Source organism: Artemia sp. Qi Xiang Cuo, chromosome 16, assembly GCF_049724085.1.
Source record: "Artemia sp. Qi Xiang Cuo chromosome 16, ASM4972408v1, whole genome shotgun sequence".
In the NCBI taxonomy this organism is placed as follows: domain Eukaryota; kingdom Metazoa; phylum Arthropoda; class Branchiopoda; order Anostraca; family Artemiidae; genus Artemia; species Artemia sp. Qi Xiang Cuo.
The window spans coordinates 33,794,401-33,815,677 of record NC_142809.1 but is presented as its reverse complement, the minus strand read 5'-3'; the positions used below and the strand labels follow the sequence as shown (position 1 = coordinate 33,815,677).

The window sequence follows — 21,277 nt, the reverse complement described above, 5'->3', positions numbered from 1 at the left end:
TGGCAAAGCTTGAACAAACTGTGGATAAATCATATCTTCCCCTGGTGAGGTAATAGGGAGATTTCTTATTACACTGTCAATTTCAACATTAGTAAGTGGCTGATTATAAGGGCTCTGCAAATCCTGATTTGCCGTTTTTTTAACTTTAGCTGTCATTCTGGCCACTTCTGTAGCATTTGGATCAATATTTCCTCTGGTCTTATTCAGATACTTAGCACTTGCATTCGCATTATCTTGATCTGTAATTAGTAATTGAGTATTGTCCACCACAGGGGGGGGTTGGATTTTCGGGGTGGGGGTGCGCTTTGCATTTGTTTGATGAAAACATAGACCTTACTTAGTGGTTTCCGAAAATCCAAATTTTCAATAAACTCTTCCCAGCTCTTTTTCTTGGCTTGTGAAATCGCTCTGTTAAATGCTGCATAAGCTCTTTTCACCTCAATATGGTTTTATATTGTTGTTGCTTGTTCATACTCATTTTTTCTTCTTATATATTTCTTTTTAGCTGCATCCCAATCTTTGTTCCACCATATACATGAATTTCTTTGTCCCTCAGAGGAACAGATTTTGTTGCTGCTTCAATTATGCTGTCCTGGAAAACCATCACTTTCTCATCAACATTTTGCTCCCTTTTTATTACAGCCAAAATGTCTTTTTGTTCAAGAAGTTCTTTAAACTTTCTCCAATCTGCCTTCTTGATTTGAAACTTAGTAATCTTGTTTGTCTCAAATTTATCAGAAATCTCAAACCGACCATCACAAACATTTAATAAAATTGGGGCATGGTCACTAAACAAAGATGTATTTACTAAGGTTGACACAGTTGCTGATGCCACTAGATCTGGGCTAGTGAAAGTCAAGTCTATAGTGGTGGAAACTCCTGTGATAGGATTTTTTCGGGTTGGAAGCCCTTTTTGTGTAATTAAGCATATATTATTTTCCAGTAACATATCTTCAAGGCTTTTACCTGAAGCATTAATAAAATCATAATTACACCAGACTTTACTATGGGCATTAAAATCCCCTATTAAAACCACCTGTTCTGCATTTGGTATTTTATGAAGTAGTTCATTTATAATGCCACAAATATCTTTTTTATTCCCATTCGAGTTGTAAACATTTATAACATTTAGGATTTTGCCATTTCACAAATAGAGCTTGCATCCAACTATTTCAACATGCTCTTCATAATTGTCACCTAATTCAATATGCACTTCGGTGTAGTGGTATTTTTTGCTAATACCTATCAACACCCCGCCTTTTCCTGTTTCAATTCTGTCTTTCCTCAAAATATTGTATCCCTGGAACCACCTGGTCACTATCATTGAGCTTCAATAAGAAATTTTGAATTGCTATTTATGACACAGGTATTTATGTAAAATCAAAATTATGTTTTAACGTTGTATCTTATGTTCAGCTATCAGCCTTCTTGAGGTACAACATATCCCTTGGGCAACAAGTTTTGAGCAATTCCAAATTGAATTTCTTTGGTTTTATGAAAAATGATTGGGCAATATTGCATTCCGAGCCAGAATAAATCACAAAAAGGACACTTAGTGAATTTACAGACTTTATCTATCAATGCACTAAGGTCACTTACCATAAGTGATGGTTCTAACTCAATTTTTATTTTCATATGTATAGAAAGATTGGTTTTCATTTGAACAGTTGAGTGGTCACTGTTTGGATTCATTTAATCTCCTGAATTATCCTATAGTTTCTCCTATCGTTTCTATCTTCTAGACATATGACTAAACTGGTCAATTCTCGTTTTCAAAATTCTAAGTTGCAAAATCCCTGAATAGAAAAGGTTCTTTGTTTTGTCCTGAAACAACCAAATTCCTCTTCTCCATTTTCTAAAATGCACCATGGATGTACTTGCAGGGAGTTTACAATGGCTGAAATTGAAAATTTTTGTGATCCTAACGATAAATCTCATCCAAAGTTCAACAGTGTCAAAGACATGGAGAGTTTTTGTATTCAGCCTGTGCACAGATGGAGGGAAAACCACCAAAGCTGATGAAGCTTGGTGATGCTGTCTCTCAGGTACTTTTATGTTATATGCTTTTAATTTTTCTGCTCAATCTTGCTATTTTTTGTAATGTAAAAAGTCTTGTGGCTCTTTCTATTTTGAAATTGGTCATTATAGTATACGGCATATCTATATATATATATATATATATATATAAAAAATATATATATATATATATATATATATATATATATATATATATATATATATATATATATATATATATATATATATATATATATATATATATATATATATATATATATATATATATATATATATATATATATATATATATATATATATATATATATATATATATATATATATATATATATATATATATATATATATATATATAAGCAAGTCGTTTAGAATATCATATGCAGCGCAGCGCTATTATAGATAGCAATATCGTAGAAACTTTTAAAGAAGCTAATCCGATTGAAAATTTCCTATTTAGGTTTTTATCTCAGGTGAAACAAACATAGCTATTTTGTGGGTATCAGAAGCTTGGCACGATTCCTTCGTCTAACGGTAAATCATAGAAGTAGATTTCTGTAGGATTATGTTAGGTTATCTGCAATTTCTTTGTAATGGTTCTTTGTTTATATTTTTTTGCCATGGCCTATGGGCTTTTAGCGCAAATAAATTCTATTCTATTTTATATGAACGAAGGTCTATGTAATATCTCAGGTGAAAGTACTTTAATAGATGCATTGACATACTTTAACTAAAATGTAATTTTAGTTGAAATAACCAATATATATATATATATATATATATATATATATATATATATATATATATATATATATATATATATATATATATATATATATATATATATATATATATATATATATATATATATATATATATATATATATATATATATATATATATATATATATATATATATATATATATAAAAACCTAAATTGGAAATTTTCAATCGGATTAGCTTCTTTAAAAGTTTCTATGATATTGCTATCTATAATAGCGCTGCGCTGCATATGATATTTTGATTGGATGTGTTTTGAGGAACGATGGGCTCTAGAGGGGTAAGGGGGGGGCTTGTTGCCCTTCAATCACTCTAGTCTCTTAAAAAGGGTACCAGAACTTCCAATTTCCAATCGAATGAACCCCCTCCAAAGTCTATATGACTGGCCATTCCATAAATCCTTATAGCTTTTGCCCGTAGGGCTGTGGGGGAGATGACATCCCCAAAGACATAATCGCTGGACCTTTCAACTGTGCTGAAAAAAACAGCTATCTCAGAATTTTGATTTGGGGGGGGGGGGGGTGTTTGACCTCCAATAGCTTTTGGCTTTAAAAAAAAGACACTAGAACTTTCAGTTTCCAATTGACTGAGCTCCTTTCGAAGTTTCTTCGACAACTCCTTCTATACGAAGTTCTTTGGTGAAAAAAAAGAATAATAGTAATAATACATTGTTCCCACATCACTAGAGTGATTGAAATCCTTCAATCACTCTAGTCTCTTAAAAAGGGTACCAGAACTTCCAATTTCCAATCGAATGAGCCCCCTCCGAAGTCTATATGACTGGCCATTCCATAAATCCTTATAGCTTTTGCCCGTAGGGCTGTGGGGGAGATGACATCCCCAAAGACATAATGGCTGGACCTTTCAACTGTGCTAAAAAAAAACCCAGCTATCTCAGAATTTTGATTTGGGGGGGGGGGTTTGACCTCCAATAGCTTTTGGCTTAAAAAAAAAGACACTAGAACTTTCAGTTTCCAATTGACTGAGCTCCTTTCGAAGTTTCTTCCTCAGGAAGTTGAATTTGTAATTCCACTTTTTTTTCTTTATCTTTTTAAGCCCAGACAAGAGCCATCAGTTATTTGCAAAGAGACAGTTCCAAAAGCCGCAAATACAAGTATAGTTAAGAATTTGTATGAAGTCTTATTTCACTGACAAACGCATAATAAGATTGTAGAGTGGCTCGTACAGCATCCATTCCATTGATGATTCAATCACAAAACCTGATTTCTTGCTGAAATACCTGACGTAAGCGGCACTTTGGAATCTGAAACTTCAGTTGTTGTTTTTTTCGATAGTCCAGATTGGTCCCTGACAATGCCCAGCCAATAGTAGGCTAGGAATACAGGACTGAAGCTTTTCCAGTGTTTTGAGATATTTGTTAGCCTCCACTCCACCACAAGCTGCATATTCTGTCCCCTGAAAGAAATCCTGCTATCCCGGCCTCAAACTTGTGAAGGTGGACCTCTGTTTTAGGATAACTTTGAAAATTGGCATCCTTGGCGAAAATTATAACATAGTCAGTGACACTACTCTGTACAGAATTTAAATAGTGGATAATTCTTCTGGGTTTTGACTGCTTTGGTGAGCTTTTTGGGTTATTTAACCTCCTCTTGGCATGCTATATTATTATTGTTTGCGTACCCATCGAATTAAACTATTTTCTGGCTTGAATTTGTCATTAATTCAGAGGTGATATACCTAGCAATTGCTTGTGCAGAGTGTTGAAACTTTTCGGATAAAAAAAAATACACCGCTAAGTGCATCGCAAACCTTGTAGAGTACAAGGTGGGTCATGCCTTTCACAGGGTAACCATTCAACCTTAAGTCCGTAGCAGTGGTGCCAATCCACGAGGTCTTGGAGGATGGGCAAAACGTATTTTTTGAAACCTGGAGGAGGGGGTAAATTTTTTCTTTCTTTTTTCAATGGAATTCCAAGAAAAAGGTATTTGTCATTGAAAATACTCAAAAATGGTATTTCTTGAAATCCTGGGAGGAGTTATGAGAAATTCCCCCTCCCCAGTTGGCACCACTGTCCCCAGGGTCTATTGCCGTCTGGTCATTAGCTGACTTAAGCGGTTAGTATAAATTTGAGAAGGAACTACTAGTTCCTCACCTGCATTGCCACGACCATTTGCTTTTCTTAAGGCCTTGGTACTTTCAACCATTTAGATTGAATGAAAATTGTGACTTGGAACGTTACGACGGTGAACGACAACTACAGAACAGATCCCTGCTTTTAAAATTTGTTTTTGGCCAGAATAACTATTGCTTGCAAAAACCTTAATTTTTGTATAATATTATGTTTGTCGAGATAATTTCATAATAAAGCTTTCAAATAACTCCACAATTCCTTCCAGGGATGGCTTGAATGTGTCGGCTGTGCTGACAGGTCAGGCTTTGATCTCACACAGCATTCAAAGGCAACTGGTGCTAAATTGGAAGCTGAGAGACAGCTTTCTGAGGCGAGGATTGAAGAAGCTGTCGGTAAGTACTAGATAATTTTGATAGTAGAAATAATCATAATGGAGTGTCTTTTGGATTGAATCACTCGCCCCTCCCCTCCAGAATCTTTTTTTTTAATGGAAAGGGAGGAAGAATGCAATGCTATAAAGATTTGGCTGAATGGTCTTACGCATCAAGTGTCCACAGTTATACTTCCTGTGACAGAGAATATTTTTTGTTGAAACTAAAAATGCTTTTGTGAAATAAAATCATTTAATTGCATTCTAAAATTAAACTGAGAATAATTTTATAGCCTGATTAAATTCTATTGTGTGTTTTATAGAAAATGGTTGGATTTGAGGTATTGGCGTCACTCCTGATAGTCTTAATGCTTTTATTTTAATTGTCAGTATCTTAAATATCTTTTACAACCGTTGGGGAAAAAACAGTCGCCATTAGAGCTACTCATCACATTTTACAGCACTATTCTATTCACTACGGTAAGTAAAGATCCGTGGAGTGTTTCACAGAGATTCGATGAAATTAAGGGGGTTGGCTCAAATACGCTGTCTCTAAGCTTTACTCTTGATTGCTCTTTTGCAAGAGGTTTAGAAACACCATCTGATAAAACTCTTCCAACTTTTATTACAATTTTCTTCGTACAGTATATTCATTTTTTTTTATTTTGCAAAATATTTGCATCCTAACTCACTGAACTGCTGTCATTGGTAGCACTTTGATGTTTAAGAGTCTTTACAGGATGGACTTCAACGGGATCTCAATGTACCTAAACGGCATAAGGAAATTTTGACTATAAAAATTCTAATACTTTAGTTGAGGAGTAATGGTATTCTACATCAGGGTACAAAAGGTTTTTTTTTTCTTTTAGCAAGGCCCTCACGTTCTGGAGTCTTAACATATTTTGAGAAAATTTTTATGCCTTTGAGTAGTTATTCGTCTTTCCTGTTAAAAAAAAAAAAAAAAAATTAAATTCACTTCTTATTTCACTTGGAAATTTATCTGTATGTTCTGTTTTGATTTCTTTATTAGGATAATATGTTTTCTTTCTGATTATTTCAGAACTTAGAAGTTTTAAATCAAGAAAGAAATTTACAAGCTCACCCAGCCATAGATATGGTTTTTGAAATAAATTCCTTTATGAAATTAAAAATGCGAGACTACACGCTTTTAATAATTTCAGACTCGTTTACATTTTTCTGAGCTACACGAAATAATGGCCCCTTCGATAAAATTATTAAATAAAACAGGTTTTTTTCAGCTGAAAGTAAGGAACAACATTAAACCTCAATACGAACAGAAGTTATTCTGTATATGAAGGGATTGCCCCCATCCTGAATACCTTACTCATCGCGCTATAATTTTGAGCATTTTTAAAAACCTTTCTATTCTAATTAAACAACCCTTGTATTTTAGGAGTCTCCCTTAAAAAATTGGGGCAAAAAGTCAAACTTTATCATAAAGAGCAAGGTATTGAAGAGGGGACAACCCCCTTATATACAGAGTAATTTCTGTTCGTTTTGAGCTCTGATGTTGCTTCTTACTTTCAGTTGAAATTTTTTATTTTTTTATTTAATTTCTGCTGGTTTTTCAAATAATACTGGTAAATCTGGCTTGCCCTCCATGAAAAATTCCCTCTCCCTCACGGGAAAATCCTCCTTGGAAAGTTTCTCCAACGTAAAATATACCCCCCCCAGTCATAATTCTGTTAGATACTTCAACTATGCTGAACAAAATGGCTATATCAACATTTTAATTAACTTTGAGGATGAGTTTGAGGAAAATGGGGGCGTGGGAGGGGCAAGCTACTTTCTGATCTTTTTGGTCAGTTAAAAAGGGCGCTAGAACTTCTCATTTCTGTTCGAATGCACCCTCTCCCGATATTTTAGGACCATTAGTTCGATACGATCACCCCTGAGAAATAAAACGGCATCCGTTATCATGAAAAATGAAATAATAAAAAATCTATATTTTTGCATTTAAGATTTTGAAACTTCTACAGTAGGATTCTCTAATACGCCTAATCTGATGGTGTGATTTTCATTAAAAATCCTTGACTTTTATTATATGAAAGGAAGGTATTTCCGCCCCCCCCCCTTTTTACGAAAATCAGGCAAAACGTCTCAGGCCCATAGCTTTTGATTGGTAACACTAAACTTGATGGATCTTATATATTTGGAATCACCATAATAAGCAAATTCTTTTGATGTTTCTATTGTTGTGAAGTGTTATTTGTGTTATTTGGGGGTTGTAGTCGTAGATGCCTTTATTCTCCCTTTGTAGGGGAAATAAACTCTGGCCCTAAGGTAATTGAACTTTGGTAGCGTGCCATAGGCTATGACCGAACTAATGAGGCTTACCGACTGGGGATGTTCGAGAGGCTAAAAATAGATCGTAGAGAGTTCGTCTCAAATACAATACTTTTATTCATTTACCATATAATAAAATCGGATATATTCTGGCTACTAGGACTGGCTGTCCCAAGTAGCCCACAAGTCTCAAGTCTTACGATTATAAGACAAAGTCCAAGGTATTTCTAATGAGAAAACAAACGGGCAGAGGTTCACCCGGCAAGTCAAAAAGTCTGCCTTCAGTCTCAAGAATCGGGTTATATATATGAAAAACCTAACCACGTCCTTCCGGTAAATTGACGCATTTAGCCAGGAAATTGGTTATTGAGCAAGTTTTCTCCAAGCCCACACATTCCACGATTTTTGTCCCCATCCTAAAAATTGTTATTTTGAAAACTTTATATTTTCTACTTATATATATTTACTAAATTATTAATTAACTAAATATAAAAGCTTTAACACAATATTCACTATTTAAAGAAGAATTGTCCCAATTCTCAATATTTTACTTTTAAAACAATTTTATTTAGTTTAAAGCTATTATGCTGCCATCTTTGGGTCATTATGTGCATATACCCTCAATGGGTTTCCTTAGGGTCATGTTTCTGGTCCAATATTGGCCATGTTCTTTTTTTGTCGAAGGATTTCAATTTGAAATTCATCCTTGTTTGTCTTTCTCTGTCTCTAGGACTGACAATTGCTCTTTTACCCTCTTCATATGCATCTTCTGTTTTACTTGACCCCAAGCGGCTTAAACATAATATTAGTGGTTTTGCTTAAATTAGATTTATATTAGAAAAGTTTTATGAATTTTTTTTTGTTTAAATTTAATTCCCATTTATAATTTAATTTATCTGTGTGATGTGGTTGATATTTCATGGTTGATATAACCTTGTGGTTGATATTTCCGTTTATATTTCGTTTTAGAAATGCCTTGGGTAAATTACATATAACAATTTGTTTTGTAACCACAGATTTCTTTAAACACAACACTACATTTTCTTCACATTTTACATTAAGTTAATGAATCCTTAGGCTATAAGCCATTTGCTTATAGATCTTCAACATTGAAAATTACTGATTTAGGTTCACTTTCAGTCAATAAATTAGCAGTAAATTCTCACTTATAATTGGATTCTGTTGACGTTGATTTCGGACAAGGTAAACGTTTCGGTCCTGGATAGAAAGATAATCTTGGGCTATGCTAACTACAAGCTCTTGCAATGCACCAGAAATTGGTTGATATTAGTATCATTTCTGAACCAAAATTGGCTGAAGTTGAATCCAACTTTGGTTGGTATCCGAAAAAATTTACCAAAAATAGGTTGTAAAAAAAAAACTAGGTCTGTGATCTACAGAAAAAAATTGATATCAGCATACAAACAAAGCATTAACGTTTGTATACATAAGGAAAAAAAATCACACACTAAAATATGCAAATAATTTTTTTTTTTTTTTTTGTTAATTAAGAGGCTAAATATTTTCTTACTAGTTTTCTAAACACAATGTGCCGCAAAAATAGAAAAATTCCGTTTCTGGTTTATTTTAATTGTATTTATATTATTTACATATTAAAATTAGCATTAATTATTAAACACTTGAAATACCATATTAAACACTCCTATTTTCGTATATATCAATACATTCGAAAGTTAATTACTTTAAATACTTTCTCCACTTTTTTTTAATCACTCCAAAAATAGTATCCTGCTGATATTGAAAAAGTATGTTCCTTGTTGGATTATTCTTTCAAACTTAATTACTAAACTGATTAATCTACAATTAAAAAAAAATATTAGTGTTTTGACTCGAGGTCAAGCAGTCAAATATAACATTATATCACTAGTTCAAATTTAAAGTAAATTAAAAACATAGTATATACACAAGCATTGTGTAATAAACTTAAACAAGCATTGTTAAGTAACAAAACTGATATACAACATTCACAGATAAATACCTTGTATTAAATTTTTAAAAGGTGTCTTTAAACACTATTTATGAGTATAACTATGCAACAAGCATTTTTTTTTCAAAGTAGCTGTCTTAAACAGGAACACAAAAATGTTTTGTATATCTTTTTTTCAATTTGAAAAACAATCAAACGGATAATTTTAATTACAATAACTATTCTTACTCTTGTAACATAAAAGACTTTAAGTTAAGCGTTGTTGTAACACTGTATTCTAATATTTATGCACTTGTAGTGCCATCCATTGTATGCAATTGCTGATAAAAGTTCTTGTTTTTTTGAAATTAATTAGTTTCTTGGCGAGAGATTATAGTTTTGTGCAGACAGGGTTTCTTACATACTTCACACTGGGGTTTGGTGTTTCCTGTCATATCCATATATAAAAGCATATATAATCAAACCCATAATTATTAAAGCAGTTAGGAAATATACTCAAATTCAGGATAAAAGGCCTTTATAATAAGTGGTTCTTTCCCCTTCCGTCTAGGTAAGTCTCTTTTTTTTTCCGGGAAGTAATTTATTGTTCATGTCTTAATAACATGAGTTTACGAATATAGTTACTGTTTTATGTACTATGATGCGCAAAAAAAATCACCCTAAGTCTAAGTGCTACGCACTAAGTGTGCTCTTTAAAGCAGTTATGTGTGCTCATGGGTTGTCAAAAACCTGAGACCAGTTTTTTTTTGCATAATGCTAGGTTTAACTGTAGTAATTCACATATTAAAGGTTTATTCTTTTCTAAAAGAATATATATATATCTTTTTTTTTAAATTAGATTCAACAATATAATCAGTTTAAAAAAACTTGAGATGGAATTTTCTGACTTTTTACCCTCTTGTTGTGCCCTCACCTCAGTAATGTCTATTTGGTGCTTGATCACCATAAATAACGTCTGGTAGGTTCAACAGCAGTTTTCCTTGTGATTCTGTTCAATCTAATAGGTTTATTAAGAACACGAGACACAACAATATATTATGTATATCTACACTTTGTATTTGTAGCTAAAATCCTCCCATAGGCTCGTCCCTTTTTTAAAAAGGTGGTTCTTTTCCAAGGAATATATCCTTATCTCCATATTTCTTTTTTTTTTTTTTTGTTACACTTTTAATTAAGTTTTGCCTTGCATTTGCTAAATTTTCTTTATTAATAAAAATGTACGTTTTTCTATATCCTGATTCCCACAAATTTGTGTGGTTTTCGTAGCAGACATATATTCCATGTCTGCGGTATTTTACCAAAAATTTGTTCCTATGTCGAGCCAAAAGTTGCTCAGAGATAGGGTTTATGTTTTTGTGGCTTCCCTATAATTTTTTTGAATATATAATTCGTGTCTGGAATTTTCCTCAGTTTAATTTGCGCTTTTTGTATACAGTCATTGAGTGTAGTTTGTCCCTTTCGTCATATTTTGACTATTACTCTGTTCTACAAGTGTATGGGTTTAGTGTTTGTATGAAATACGGCGGTGCTAATTATTTTAGCACGACGTATTTCACACAAACACTCGGCCCAAACCTCCTCCAAAGTTTGACTTTTTTTTTCTGATCTATATTTGGTTAGCTTGGTGGATTCCCCCCAATGACAACTCCTAGCATTTTTTTGTTTTCAAATGCAGTTCTGTCATTGGTGTTATTCACCTGCAATGTCGTCACCCTGTGATTTCTGTCAATGGTTTGTAGTGAATTTATTTATTATGTGAAATTAATTACACCCAAAAAAAACTTTGCTTCACGCTATGCTATGCTTTTTGAATTGTGCCCATTTTATCTACGGTTTCTTGTTTATACCTATTTTCCTTATTGGTAAGTGTTTAATTTATTATATATTCTACTATTTATAACAAGATCACAGCTAGCTTTTACATGTAGTCGACTTAACGTAAAATCTGGCCTTTTTTCCTATTATAATTATTTTAAAATTTTCTAAAACAATTTTTTTAAAATTTGACTGAAAGTTTCACCTCAAAGAGTCAAAGGTCAGTAAATGCATTGCATGTACTTAACAACGAGAGACCAGCAGTGATTGAGCTCACTCCAAATTTGCTAGCTTCCAATGACCCTATTTCAGTAAACAATCCTCCTTCGTTTTTCAAAAGAATCAAATTTTAATGCTGATTCTAAATATGTATAATTTAATTAGGTTTACTACACCCATTTAAAAGTTACGTGGCCTTACTTATTTTCCCTTTTCTCTGAATTGAAGCCTAATTCGTTTTGTCAATTTCACCGCTCGCGAAGTCTTATCTCAAATTGGAAACAAAATGTGTTGCGGGAACCTACGATGTCACTTCCGATCTGGAATGATAATTTAGCGTTGGAATGTGACGTTCATAATAGATATTTCTTTAGTGGCTTTTATACTCGTTTGATTTTTATTTAATATTTTTTTTTTTTTTTATTATTATTTTATTCAAATATTAATATGCTAGGCGCTGCGCTTGTTCTGCCTTTCTTCGTTTCCTGGTCCGAGTTTTGGACTCCAAATTTTTGCTTTTCTTCTTTATAATATTCGCAAGTTTTTTCGTGGTTTCTATAGTTAGCTTTGCAAGGCTCAGAGTCTAAATACTGTTTTGGTGCCTCGTAAAATCTCTTTAATAGCTGTTTTCCTTGACTTTTAGCGTTTTTCAGGAGTGTTATAGCGACTTGTGCTGCTAAAAAAGGAATTTTTTGCTACCTCTTTGGTTTCTTTTCTGATCTCCATAATTTTTCTCTCAAAGTAGGTTGTCTTGGAGATGGCCCTGGTTTAGCTATATCGCTTTCTGTCGAAGAATTTTCTGTGTCACATTCTGTTAGCTCGCGTCTGGTAGATGGCGTTTGTTCCAAAAGCCATTTTTGCGCTACGACTGTAGGTGAGTCTAGTGTATGAAAATCAGATACTTCTTTGCTTTCTTCCAATTTATCGTCTTATTTGGATTCACCCTCTGGTTTATTTTTTCTTAAAACCTTGGGTTGTGTTTGAGGCTCTTCTATATTACTTACATCGCTCGTATACAACGTATGATTAACTTTTTGTTTGTTGATGAACGTTTGTAGACACCTTTGTGCTAAGAGTTCCTTACACTAATACCGCCTGGTTGGGTTATTAAAAAGATCGAAAGAATCATATGGTCTTTTGATAAAGACTTGTTGTATTGGTTCTTATATTTATTTTTCTGGAAGTGGATGCTCTATTTCCCCTGGTTTTCAAAAATATCCCTTTTTCATTCTATTATGATGTATTACTTCCTTCTTTTCCTTATGATGATGTTTTAGAACATATGTTAAGTTATTTCGTAGAATTGTTGTAATCTTATAAGGTCCGTCCCATCTTCGTTTTAACTTTTTCGGTTCTTCTAGATTTGTTTTGTGAACATAAACCAAATATTCTAGACAGTAAGTCGTTTTATTTTTGCTTGTTTTGTTATATTTTTATTTTTGTTCTGTTTTGCATCTTCCAGATTGTCTTTAACTTGTTCCATAGGTTTTTTCATTCGCATCGCCATTTCTTGTTTATATTGGTCTAAATTGTACTATATTCCGTCATTTTCTATTTCATTTAAACAAATTCTGGGATCTCTTATATGTTGAAAAAAAAATGGCGTTTCTTTTAAGGTACGTGAAAAAGCCATATTTATTGCAAAGACTACAAATGGTAAATGTTCATCCCAATTTTCATTTTCCTCTCTTGCATGTATTCCCAGCATGTAAGCTAATTCCTTATGCTTACGTTCAACCTTCCCATTGGCTGCTGCAAGGTAAGACAAGGTAAACCATCGTTTAACCCCAAAATATTCTGTAATTTCGTCTAATAATTTGGCTCTAAAACATGGTCCAGTGTCGCTGAGTAAAAATCTAGGAAAAGTCCAATTATTCAAAACTAAATAAAGGAACAAATCGTTCGAACTATTTTTTATACTTTCATCCCGAGTTTAAAAATCGCATCTGTATAAGTTAGAATGTCTTACGATGGTAAGTACAGACCTATTTTCTTTCTTGGGAACTAATAAACTTTTACCGGATGCCAGCATATTTATAGCCATTACTTATCCTACCCCTGAGGGGGTGGGGTATTGACCTAATTCAGACCTCGGGTACTTTGGTGGTGACTTTCCTTTGGTGCACTCTTGGCAGCTTTGTATAAAAGCTTTTAATTTGGAGTACATTTTTGAAAATAAAAATCTCCCTTCAGTCTCCCCGTAGTTTTTGCTTCTCCCATGTGACAGCCAATCGATCCATGTACCATCAGTAAAACTTCTTTTTCAGAAATTTTTTAATCACTAGATCAGTTTTTAGGCATATTTTTCTATATTCTCCTGATGGCCTAGGGTGTATTACTAGAAGATTTTTTCTATCGTCCTGAGCAAAATTACCTAAGTCATCTGAAATATGTTTAAATTTCTCCGTTAATTGCGTTCCTGTTAGAAAAAAAGATTTCATTGATAAGCAAAATCGTCTTTATTTTGGTGCTTTGAAATATTCTCATTTGACTGTATTTCTAACCCTTCCAGTTCGTTCTGGATGGTTGCTATCACATTTTCTTTCTTATCTGGATTTCGTGATAAATAGTCTGGTAAAATATTTGAACGGCCCTTTATATATATTGGAGTATATGAATATGCTTGCAGACGCAGTATACACCGTTTCAGCCAGGCAGAGGTACTTTGCATTGTATGTAGCCAAACTAATGATATTCGGTCTACTCTTGAAATAAATTTTTTTCCAAGTATAAATTGTCAAAAATATTCTCTAAATACTATAAATACAAAACACACTCTTTTAACTGTTGAATATTTTTTTTCTGCTTTTGTTAGTGACGTACTAGTACAATGAGTAATTGTGTTTACTCCTTCATACTTCATGTTTAAGAATCGTGCCACCTTACCGCATCCTAAAGCATTTGTTCGTAAACAGAAGTTTTGTGAAAAATTTGGTAGCTTAAGTATTGGTGCCAGTTATAATTGCTTTTTATTTCATTTAGCACTTGTTTTGCCTTCTCTGGACATTCAGATGGACCTGATTTCTTCAATACGTTCGTCAAAGGTTGTTCTCTTGTGGCACAACATTCAATATATCGCCTGAAATTGATAAACAGCACACAAACCTTTATGCACTTTTTTTTGATATTTAGGAGGCAGTAAATTCTTGATGTTAGTAAATTTTTCTTATGTTGGTGTGACAGTACACTGATTTAACAGGTGTCGAAGAAACACTAATTTTGGTACTACTATTTTTAATTTTTCTGGTTTTAATTTTAAGCCTGCTTTTTCAAACTTTTCCAGTATTTTTCTAAGTCCGACCAATTGGTCTTCCAAGTTTTCATTAAACAGAATTACATCATCTAAATAAGCCAAGGTATCTTTTTTCCTTCCTGGTTCGATATCTTTTAACACCAAATTCATTAGCCTACTGAAACAATTTGGACTAAATGATAAGCCAAATGGCATCCGTTGAAATGTGAACGTTCTGCCATTGTCTAAGATTACTGTAGCCTTATGCTTAGTTTCTGCATCTAAAGCGATTTGCAAATATCCTGCTATTAAATCAAAACTAGTTTAATATTTTGACCCCGCTAACGCATCTAAAATCTAATCAATTCTTGGTAGCTTCATTTTATCTGTAACTGTGTTGGCATTGAGTGCTCTAAACTCTATACATAATATCCCAGTACTATCTTTTTTTAATACTATCCCTAGCGGAAAGCAACAATTACTAATGGTTTCTTAAATTATAACCCTATCTTCCATTTATTTTATTTTTCTTTCTAGACATGGCTTTAAATTATAAGGTTTTTTATACGACACATACGGGGGTGGCGGGACCGCGGTTGAGATCTTGTTTGCGATTAATTTAGTTGGCCCGCAATTTGATTTGCATTGTGTAATAGACTATAGGAATTAATACAGAGTATTTTCTACACTGGTTTTTACGCCGCACAGTCAGTTCTTTAAGCCAAATTATTACGGTAAGTCCACGTCTGTTAGTTCATAATCTTTTTGGATATTCAGTTTTAATGAAGATAAATTTTTGGGGCTAAAAGTTAAGTTGAATTTTAATTCTGGACTGTTTAGAGATTTTATTTTTGATCCTGAAATCTTTTCTACTGATCTAAGTTCTACCTGTCTCAGTTATATTTTATCATTACTTAGATTTGATAGTTTTAAGTATGTTATACCCTTTTCAATATATAAAATTTGATTTTCAACGGAAGTCATTGGGTATTCTTTTATGGTGTTCCCCCCTATCACGGCATCCATCGTTTTAACCTTTCCTTCTGTTTCACTTAATGTAGCTAGGACTTGCGCTGTCATTCCCCCTTCTATTGTGATTTTTCCGCTTATTTTTAGGTTAAAATTCGAATCTTCACTTTCTTTATTTGTTGTTACGCAAATTTGCCTATTACTTTCAATTGCCTGGTTTATTGTGATTGTATTGGATATGGGCTCCCATGCAATCCTATATTTTCTGATGGCATCTACTCCTAGAATACAAGAAAATGGTAGCTGCTTGCATATTATTACTGTTACTGTTATTTCTTTATCCTCTGCACTAAATTTTAGCGGACATTCTCCAAAAATTGTCAGCTTGCGCCCTGTCACTGATATTAGGGTATTTTTGCGTCTGCGTACTCGATTTTTGACACTAGGAGGAAATTTATTAAAGACTTCCTCTCGAATTAATGATTTAGATGCGCCTGTATCTAGTAAATATGGTAAATTTTGAAAACACTCAATTTTAAAACAACGCAGAGCCGGTAGATTATTATTATTCGCATTTGTATCACAACATTCTAAACTATATAGGGGTTCTTGTAATGAAACAGCTGTGTCGACCCTTACAAGCTGGATTCTCCGTTTAAATGCCCACTGTTTGATCAAAAATGTCTAGGAATATCCCAGTTTTCTTCAGCGCTGCTACTTTGACCCTGGGTATTATTAACCATTTGCCTTCTAGGCCTGAATTCAGGAATATTATTAGGTGTTTGCCAAGTATTATTTGGTCCCTGCCTTCCTAAATTTCTGTCCCCTTGCAATCTGAACTGGTGTTCTGTTTTGTATGTCTGGCCTTCTTTGCGTAGTCTAAGCCTGCAATCTGCTGCAGACTGGTTTGGTTTGCTACAATAATAACAATAAAAGTTTATCTTAATCTGTTTGTTTATTTCCTGGTTATTTATAAATATTTTTGATACGTCCTTGTTGGTTCCCCAACTATCTGTCTTTGGTGGGGGAGGGTGCCCTTATTTTCTATATTTATTAGCTGCAAATCTCTCAAGGTCGTGGAATTTATCAGCTATCTCCCTAGATAGTAACCTTTGGCCCCTATCATGCCTTTTTGGTTTATGACTCGGCTCTTCAAAGTTCACCCTGTTCCGTCATCTTTCATATTTTATATTTTCTTGGGCTCCTGCGTTATTTATTGACATTTTGTCAAACTTTTTCATAGATTCGTCAATTTTTACCTCTGTTTCGACTAGTATTATAGCCTGCTCTAAATTTTCAGGTTTCCGCGATAATATTAGTCTTAATAACTTTTTTGGTAACCCTTGGGTAAAAGTATGTAGTTGTACTTTTAGTACTGTCTCGTCATTTCCGCCTTTCTCTAATTGTAAACACACGGATCTACAAATTTTTTCTGCATATTCCCTGATACTAGTTGAGGTATGGAATGTGACTACCTCTGTTCTAAGCCTCTCGGAGATGCTTGTCTCAATCAATCTTGTTTTAAAAGATTCAATTATAGTACTGATGTCCTTGGGCTCTTTTTCCTTAATTGCTTCAAAATATTTAAGGGCGCTTCCCTTTAATCTGGCTGCAACGCATTGCTCTTTGACCTTATCTTCAACCAATTCTGTTAGTTCGTCGAAAATTTTTAATTTTTCGATAAACTCATCTACATCTGAATTTCCCGTGTATTCTGGTATAATTTTTGCAATTTCAAGTATTGTTGATAGGGAAGTCATTTTTTCCTCTGGTAAAGCCATTTTATTTTAATTTACTATTTTTATCTAGCCTTGTCGACCCAGTTTTTGTAGTAACCCCCAGTTTTTATGAAGCGTTATTTATGGTATTTGGGTGGTGTAGTCTCAAATGCATTTATTCTCCCTTTATAGATAATATGAAGTCCAGCCCTCATTTAATTGACCTTTTGGTAGCGTGCCTTAAGCTGCGACCAAACTAATGAGGCGTACCGACTGGGTATGTTTGAGAGGCTAAAAATGGATCGTAGAGAGTTCGTCTAAAACACAATACTTTTATTCATTTATCCGATAATATACTTAGGTATTGTCTGTCTAATGGGACTGGCTCTCCCAAGTAGCCCACAAGGCTCACTAAACAACAATCAAATATAAATGAGATGCTTAGACGCGAAAGGGTACAAAACAACGTCCAACGTCTTTATCAGGAGAAACAAACGGGCAGATGGTAACATGGCAAGGCCAAAAGTCTGCCTTCAGTCTCAAAAATCGGTGTATATATATGAAAAACCTAACCACGTTCTTCCGGTAAATTGACGCATTTAGCCAGGAAATTGGTTATTGAGCAAGTTCCCTCCAAGCCCACACATTCCACGATTTGTATCCTTATCTTAAAAAGTGGTATTTTGAAAACTTTATATTTGCGTCATATATATTTTTACTAATTTAATAATTAACTAAATTAGAAAGCTTTACCACACTATTTGTATCAAAATTCCGTTTTTTAGAGTTTCGGTTACTTTTGAGTCGAGTCGCTTCGTACATACAGTTCCTTACCAAGAACTGTTTGATACTCACTTCTCTAGATGTAAAAACCCTCGATGAATGCTTTTCTATGGGTGGACCAAGAAAAAATCTGACAGAAAATGTCTCGATTTTTCGGGTTTTTCGAATTGCAATTCTAGAATTTCTTTTTGTATGCTAAACCATTTGGCTGAATGAAAACTCTGCCAGAAGAATTTTTGGTATGTTTCAAGAATTTAGTTAAAATCCGAATGGTATATTTCGTGACCTATGTGAGTTTTCATATTAGAGATTGTGCAATGCCTACTAAGTAAATATCTCTCATTTAAGATCTTTTAGTGTGTACCGACTTTTTAAAGAAAAAATTTTTAAATTGCACTTCAGATTGTGTCCCAAAATGTGCACATCAAACCAAAAGATAAATTTAACTAATCTTGTCATATGTAAAATATTTTTCTGTTGTTTCTGTTTGGATTGCACTATTGAATTGAATGTAATAGTAACTTAGCAGTGAGATTAATGCAAATGGGAAACTCAACCTTAAGCCATGGGTCTTTTCGCTATATATCACTCAGTTTTAGTTAAGAATTTGTGTAGTCTATATCTGTATTCCCTTTTTCATCTTCTTTTTTTGTGTGTGTGTGACATGAGAAAAGCTTTCTTTTATCGTTGACTTTTAGTTTCTGTCATTACTTTAGTAGCATGAGTAGTAGTATCTCCTCTAATCACTTTTTAATAGTCTTTATTATCGTTTTTTCAGAAGTAGTGCTCATAAAAGCCAAAATTAGAGAACAATTTGAAGCTGAAGTAAAGATAGTTCTCGAGGAAATTGAAAAAGTGGATATTAATATCATTGAATCGTCAATCAAACAGGAAGGGTATGTACTGTCATTAATATGTATTTATATATATTTTTATTTTTTTTTATTTATTTTTTTTTTTTTAAAGTGAAGTTAAGTAGTTTGAATATAGTTAGGCAATAACAATATAAAGTGGGTTAGGTTTTGTTTTGGAAAACAGTAATGCAACATTAGTTTTTATGCATGATAGATTTTAAAAGTAAGAATATTGATTGGGTCATGAAATAGAAAATAAAATTGATTTAACTAGAAACATCGCAATTTGGGACGGTCTTCTTTGGATATACCCTTTTGAAAAATTCAAAACTTTGGCAACTACAGTGTTTTTTATCAATGGCAAAGAAAGTCAATCAAAGTGTTGCTCCTGCTACACTTTGTTTGGTGAAGCTAACCATTGCTGCTACAAGATTTCACGTTGCCCAAGTAATGTACGTCTATCTGAGACTCAAATGGGCTTGTTCACTAAGGAAACTATGATTGGAGCGACTACATGAACCGTTTTAGAACAATTAAAAGACATACAAAAGCAGCTTCTTTTAAGTGCTCGTCAGCACGGTCTGTCTGGGTTTATTGTTATAACTGTTAGAGCACTGTACCTTAAGTTAAAAGTACAGATAATTTTTTCCGGGTTATATACACCGACTAATAGGTCTGTCGTATTGATTCCTGTATATAAAGCCATTAACCAGTGAGCTACCGGTTCCCCTCCTTTGTATAATAATTGTGTTGTTAAGCCCTAGTAGGTTGTAGTACAGAGTTGTTTCTGGAATAGATATTACGCTCCTAAATTATACTGATAATATCCCGAGTGCTAGCAAATCTTCTTGCCGAATTGAGGAAAATTCTTCTAGCCTGTTAAATGAGTATTGTAAGGTTAGTGTTTCGTTTAATGAGCGTAAAACTGAAACACTTACGTTTGACCTTCGTTCTTAATGGCCTTTTACCGCTTCTGTTCTGCATTGTAATCAAGTACTCGTATGTGTCGCTTCTAGTACTTTTGCTTATCTGAGCCTTCTGTCGGCGTCAAATGTCAAATCTACTCGATTGGCTATAGTCCAGCGTTTTGCAAATAAAGTCCGCCGTAGATACGGATTCTTTGCTCGTGGTAAATTTTGCTGGTAGGCCTTTATGGTGTTATTGTTATCCCATACTTTCTGTCGTTATCTCTCATATGGTCCACTCTGTCGGAAGGGGGAAAAAGAGCCCTCCCTTATTGCTACTACAATATTACTACTAACGACTAACTGCAGCACCAAGCCGCCAGAGATCATTATAGCTTCGCCCAGTTTCTCTATCCCAATCTATTCAAAGCTCCCATCTTTACACCCTCCCATGAATTTAAAATTTCTTTTAATCCCTTTCTTACGATTTCTTCCCACCAATTCGGGGACGACCTGATTTTTGTTTAGCCGTAGATGGATAACCGATAAGGACGATCTCTGGTAATCTTTCATGATTCATCGGTAAACGTGTCTTAGCCACTCAACCTTTCTCTCATCATAGTCCTAAAAAGTGGAATAGAACCACATTTTTAAAATATGAACTGTTTGGTGTACGATCAGTCAAATGGGTACCCAAAATTTAGAAGTTGGCTTGCTCTGAACCATTTTTTTTACATTTTATTTTCTTAAAGTGATGTATATTTGTTTTATTTTAGCTGATTGGTTCGAAGTTTTTCTTCTTTTTTATTGTGTTGATTATGTTATATCTCATTATGTCTTTTATTATTATTCTTATTATTATTGCTCCGTTTGTTAACTGTTGTTTAAAAACGGGCAATAAATATCATTCTTTCATTCATTGAACTTTTCGCTTTTTAAGTTAATGTTGAGAGTGAAAGGACTGAAATCCCAAATCCTGTGTATTTATGTCTTTTATGTGTCCCATATCAAAATATACCTGGCTCATTCGGCACTTTCGCCTCGGACGTTTGGTGATAGAATTGAGTCCACTAAAAATATGGTTGTGAAAGTCATTCTTGAGTATAATCTGTCTTATATTTATTTGCCTTAAAGACTCTTTAAGAAACACTGTTTTATTGGCGTTTCCTTCTTCGGGTAATCAGATCAATAACTGTGCCAAAATTTTTGTTTGGTCTCTGTGATAACTGGCGGCAGCAGGTTTTTCACTT

General features: G+C 33.7%; 1 protein-coding gene across 1 annotated transcript in view; it reads left to right on the top strand.

The window, feature by feature from the left end:
- The first annotated feature begins 1,949 nt into the window (after positions 1-1,949).
- Positions 1,950-21,277, top strand: part of LOC148942822 (glycine--tRNA ligase-like) — a 51,320-nt gene continuing 31,992 nt past the window's right edge. The window contains exons 1-3 of the mRNA XM_089102259.1: positions 1,950-2,045; positions 5,173-5,299; positions 19,047-19,164. Of these exons, the coding sequence (XP_088958385.1) occupies positions 1,995-2,045; positions 5,173-5,299; positions 19,047-19,164 (296 nt within the window). The 5' untranslated portion in view covers positions 1,950-1,994. The remainder of the gene's footprint in view (positions 2,046-5,172; positions 5,300-19,046; positions 19,165-21,277) is intronic.